At 54.6% G+C, this 5793-nt stretch overlaps 1 protein-coding gene across 1 annotated transcript; it reads left to right on the forward strand.

The window, feature by feature from the left end:
• Positions 1–1200: 1200 nt before the first annotated feature.
• SOX21 (SRY-box transcription factor 21) lies at positions 1201–5467 on the forward strand. The gene has a single exon (XM_036011229.1). It carries the CDS (start codon positions 2770–2772, stop codon positions 3598–3600), a length of 831 nt encoding a protein of 276 aa, XP_035867122.1. The 5' UTR covers positions 1201–2769; the 3' UTR covers positions 3601–5467.
• Positions 5468–5793: the final 326 nt, after the last annotated feature.

The raw sequence follows: 5793 nt of genomic DNA on the forward strand, positions 1-5793 counted from the left end.
GCTGAAGGAAAACACAGACTCCTACATGTGTCACTGCAGATTTCCACTTCTCTGTCTTCACAGCAACTACAATGACAACAGCAGTCACCATCCTATTTGTGAAAACGAGCAATAAAACAGGCCTACCTCTTCGAGAAACCGTGTCCATCTAAGTCCATCACTTCAACCAATGCTTTGGGTCTGTGTGTGTCTGTGTGTGTCTGTGTGTGAGTTGCACAGGCACTGCAAGGGAAGGCGCGAAGAGGTACCCACTTACAGAACTTCCTTCCTCCACACGCACACCCGGCGAGGTCACATCCAAACCGCCAAAGAGGGAAGGCAAGCAAGTTCTCCCTGAAGGGCAGGCCTACTTGTGAACAGAACTTCCAGACGGATGGTGTGTTCAGTGTGCTGCAGCATCCCAAGGAGCCAGACAGACATGCAAACAAAACCATGCTGGGTGATGTTTGTATCGTGTCAGTTACAAAGAAAAAAAAAACTGCTCTTACTAAAGAAAATTATGCGGGAGAAAACTGTACTTGAACAATGATTGAAATAAAAAAAAAGAGAAAATTATGCTTCACAACATAGAAATATTCCAGTATGTTGTGATGGGGTATGTTTTACTTTTTTTCTCTTAGAGAAACATTTCGTATTTCCTTTTCATTCTGAACACCTTCGCCCTCTCTCTCTGCGTGTAAGTGAGATACTCGAAGTTAACTGTACCTTAAAGAGATCGGCTTCCAGATGGCTCTGACGACCAGAATAGAAAAAAGCAAAACAAAACACCCAGGAGTGTTAAAGAGCTGGACCGTGGCCCAAGGATGCCTTCTCTTGGCCTGGGCTAGCTCCTTGTCGATCGGGTTGCCAAGGGCATGCCCAGTCCCCCCTCAGTTATTTTTCACATCACTACCTCTGACTGCGAACATCACCAGGGCAAGAAAATGCACCAAGCAACTGTTGCCAGTAACATCTGAACATCCAAGGAAAACGAGAGTTTTCTTGATAGAAAAGCTCTCCAACGTATTTTAGAGCGCGCTCCTTCTTCCACTGGGCAGAGGACCCCAGGGCCGTGGCTAGTGCTGCGCTGGCCGGCCCGGGTAGCCGAGATGACTCCGAGGTCGTCAATGCCAAACAGGGTGCAGACTCCGTGGCGCGATCCGGGCTCTCCACTCGCCTAAACCTGCTCCCTAGTGAAAAGAGGTGGGAGGAGCAGTACGGAGGGGGAGGGGATCCTGTTTAATTCGAGGTCTTGGGAGTGTGGGAGCAGGAGGAGGTTCCTCTGGTCCCTCCTCCCTCCTGGAGACCTGGGCTCCACCTCCTCCGCGTGCCCCCAGATATACACACACTCGCCGAGACTGGACATGCACACCCAGCGCCGGCTCTGGGCGCGTACGCACACAGGTAGCGACAGTCACCTGAGCCTGTGCACTGGGCTCCCGCCTCCTCAGGAGCAGCGGTGGAGTGGCGGCCTGAACCGGGGAAAGGGCCCACTGTGCTGCGGAAATCGGGGAAGCGGGAACAGCCCCAGCGCGGACCTGCGAACTGAGGTGACGTCGCGGTTTCCTTAAATCCCCTCCTCCAGCACCTCCGCCTCCGCGCCTGCTCGGTTCTGCGCGGAGAACCCAGGAGAGAGGGGCCCCCGGCTCGGCGCACACGCGGGCGCACGCAGCAAGGCCAGCGCGCCGGCGCAGGAAACTTGGGCAAAGTTAGTTGCAAGTGCCGGGCGGCGGCCGAGAGGAGCGAGGTGGGGACGCAGCCGGTGGCGGGCCCGCCGCGCCGAGGCAGCGCCGCCTTCCACACTCTGAGCGCCCCGGGATCCCCAGTCGGCCGGCGCGTCTGGAGGGGCTTGGAGCGAGGGGAGCCGGCATGGCCCGGGAGCCGGCGCCTCGGCTAGTCGGGAGGATTTCCTCTGAGGCCCGGAGACCCCAACCTTGATCAAGCCTCATCTTACCTTCGTCTCCGACCCGCAGTCTAAGAGGAAGGCCGGTGAGGCAGGTGCTGGCGGGGGCGGACAGCTCCCCACTTGCAAAAACAGCAGTCGATTGGGGAGGGTTCCCATCCGCGCGCCCTGCCCCGAGTCAGGAAGACCGGCTGGTGCTACTGCATTTGTGTTGATATCCATTGCTACGCGCTGTTTTCCCTTGGTGCGCCCGGACCCTCCTCCACCTCCCCCTCCTCTTCCTCCTCCTGGGCCATCTCCGCTCCTCCTCCCCCACCCCCATCTGCTACTGTCAAATGAGAAAGTCACCGAGGAGAACCCAAACACTCCAGCCGCGGAGAGCCCCCTTTGGCACTTGGCAGCACGCGGAGGCGGGCTCCTGGGTTCAACTTGACGGAGCCTCTGCGACGCACCTTGCCGGGCTGCTGTGCGTTTAAGTGAAAAAACACCGAGGAGGGGGACAGCTCTGACAGGCAGCGGCTACCTGCGGGGAGTTCGCAAGGAAAAGCCACCAGCGAGGAAGGACAAAAAGAAAGCAAAGAGCAAACTGCCACCGTGGGGTGGGGACACCGCCGAAAAGTTATCGTGCTCCGGAGAGGGTTTTCCCGAGCGCTCGGCCAGAGAGATTAACGCAGCCCGAGGCGCGGCGCGGCCCTGGGCTGGTCCCCCGGCCCCCTCCTCCCCGGCGGGAGCGACCCCACCAGGGTGCGAAGTAGGGCGCGGCGAGCGCCGGCGGGCCGAACGTGTCCCCGCGGGCAGCCAACATTGATTTCCTCCGGGCCGAGGGCGACGGCCCGGGTGGCGGTGGCGGCGGCGGCGGCGGACTGCAGCCGCGGCACGGCGAGAGCATGTCCAAGCCGGTGGACCACGTCAAGCGGCCCATGAACGCTTTCATGGTGTGGTCGCGGGCTCAGCGGCGCAAGATGGCCCAGGAAAACCCCAAGATGCACAACTCGGAGATCAGCAAGCGCCTGGGCGCCGAGTGGAAGCTGCTCACGGAGTCGGAGAAGCGGCCGTTCATCGACGAGGCGAAGCGCCTGCGCGCCATGCACATGAAAGAGCACCCGGACTACAAGTACCGGCCGAGGCGCAAGCCCAAGACGCTGCTCAAGAAGGACAAGTTTGCTTTCCCGGTGCCCTACGGCCTGGGCGGCGTGGCCGACGCCGAGCACCCGGCGCTCAAGGCGGGCGCGGGGCTGCACGCGGGCGCCGGCGGCGGCCTGGTGCCGGAGTCCCTGCTCGCCAACCCGGAGAAGGCGGCCGCTGCCGCCGCCGCCGCCGCCGCTCGCGTCTTCTTCCCGCAGTCGGCTGCCGCCGCGGCCGCCGCAGCCGCCGCCGCCGCCGCGGGCAGCCCCTACTCCCTGCTCGACCTGGGCTCCAAGATGGCAGAGATCTCCTCGTCGTCGTCCGGCCTCCCGTACGCGTCGTCGCTGGGGTACCCCACCGCCAGCGCGGGCGCCTTCCACGGAGCGGCGGCCGCGGCTGCAGCGGCTGCGGCGGCCGCCGGGGGGCACACGCACTCGCACCCCAGCCCGGGCAACCCGGGCTACATGATCCCGTGCAACTGCAGCGCCTGGCCCAGCCCCGGGCTGCAGCCGCCGCTCGCCTACATCCTGCTGCCGGGCATGGGCAAGCCTCAGCTGGACCCCTACCCCGCGGCCTACGCCGCCGCGCTATGACCCCGCGGGGCCGCCTAACGAGGACCAGTGTGCGCACTTGTACATATGTGTAATAGGTACGAGCTCTGCGGCCACCCCTTGCGCCCTCCCGCGACGGGGACCCCGGTTTGTTTGTACATAAGCTGTATAGGTGCCAGGCAGAGGCAGAGATGCCAGTCGGGGCGCGAGTGGCCGAGCGCGCGAGGGCGCGGGCGAGTGTGCGTGTGAATTCACAGGACCATTTCAGACCCGCACATCGGCAGCCAGCTTTACAGAGGGCAGTTGTATCCGGCAGCAGCGGTTGGTGTCTGTGTTGCACTTGGGAACCTGTTGCGTTTTTGGCCCACAGAGGTGGAGGAGTAACTTTGTGACGTGTTGGGCTCTCCAGTTGGCGTTCGTTGGAAGTTTCTTGTCGGTTTCATTTTTTTTTCTCATTATCTTTCCCTTATTCTCCCCCGCCCCCCGGTCTATATGTTGCATGCATTCTGATTCAGTGCTGGGTCTGACATGGCTGCACAAGGGAAAAGCTGATCTGTGTCATTAGTTTCTCGGAGCGGGATGGCTCTGAGCAGCCTTGCTCCTTATTTGTACCATTTGAACTTTGCAAATCTCTGTTCTCTCAAGCAGAACCCCTAGACCGGATCCATTCGTGACCAGTGACCTGCTCGAATCTGGCCTTTTGTGTGTGAGATGATCGCGGTTTCTTTTGTTTATCACGCCATATGCAAATCAGAGCAAGAGCTCGCTCGCTCTCGCTCTGTCTCTCAAGAGCCAGGAACGCAAACAAGAAATTTGTGTGAGATGAAAAGTTGTCAGTTGGATTCTCTCCCTTAAATAATAAAAAAACAACAGCTAGAAATCACCTGGGAGTCCCCACTCCCTTGGATTCTGACACAGTTTACACAAAATGCAAAGGCCCTGTTCCTGTTTCCCCCTATGGCTGCGTCCACCCTCAGATTGTAAATGTGTACATGTCTGTGCAAACATTGAGTCTGAGAATGTGTTATTTGCGTTGCCCTAAATCTGGGTCGATTTTAGACTCTAAAGCATTTTGAGCTAATGTCAAAGTTAACTTTAAAAAATTGCGGGACTACTTCAGAGTCGCAATTTTATCTAAGATTAAATCAGACTTTTTTGTCTGAGTGGTAATTATATATTTATTATTTAGCAAAACTGAAAAAATACCCACAGAATTGTTTTGACAGATGTCTCTCGTTGTCAGCTAGCATTTCTCCACCGACTCGATCCATTTAAATGTGTTTTGGAGTTCCCTCCCTAATTAGCTTATTTTTTAGATCATCTGCAATTCATTTGCAATTTATGATAAAGCACATTTTAGAGAAAAGAAACTTCCTCAATTATAGCTTTTGTGTTTCTTTTGAAATGTATATATTTTGACTAATGTTTGTGAATGAAGTTGGCTAACATGTATTTAGTTTCATTTTGGCTTTATGTAATATAAAGTTTTTAAAAGTTTAAGTATTGGTTTTAACCTTTATGTGTAAATGGTTTTCTTGTGTGATCTAATTTAATATTAGACGTCTAAACTATATCTGTAAATTAGAATCCGACTATCACTCTGTTCATTTTTTTTTTGAACAAAGAGTTTAAATAAAGCCTGAACCAGGGAAAAGAGAAAATCCTCTTTTTTTTTTTTTTTTTTGTCGAGTTCCTAACAAGATTTTTATCTGAATTGCCCTTACGTGCCTGGTCCAGGTGAAGTGTAAGGTATCCTCCAAAGGCAGCCTTTGTTTCACTTTTGAATAGATTTACTAGGAAATCTAAATCAAGCCATTGTTATTCAGAGCCAAAAACCTGATTTATCACATTTTTAATCGTGAATAGGAAAGAAGATTTTTGAAAAACCAAGTAGTTGTATTATCTTGGGAGGGGGAAAAAAAGGCATTCATGAACCAGTAGAACAGAGCCCATTGAAAACATCCAGACGGTTCAAAGCATTTCACTAGTTTCCAGTAACATTTTAAGAGGGGAAAGTGGCCTGACCACTCTATCTTGTTAGCAGGAGAGCCCCACCGCTTAAATCAGTGTAATTTGTTCACGTATCTTTGGCATATTCCTTATTTACACCTTAAGATGCTGCTTGGAAGAATTATCACAGCTAAGAGCAACGCACAACTTTTGGCCTCTTCGGGGCTCTATTTTGTCATGCTAATGGCATTAAAATAGAAGCACAACACATTCTCATGGGCAGGG

Source organism: Phyllostomus discolor, chromosome 11, assembly GCF_004126475.2.
Source record: "Phyllostomus discolor isolate MPI-MPIP mPhyDis1 chromosome 11, mPhyDis1.pri.v3, whole genome shotgun sequence".
In the NCBI taxonomy this organism is placed as follows: Eukaryota; Metazoa; Chordata; class Mammalia; order Chiroptera; family Phyllostomidae; genus Phyllostomus; species Phyllostomus discolor.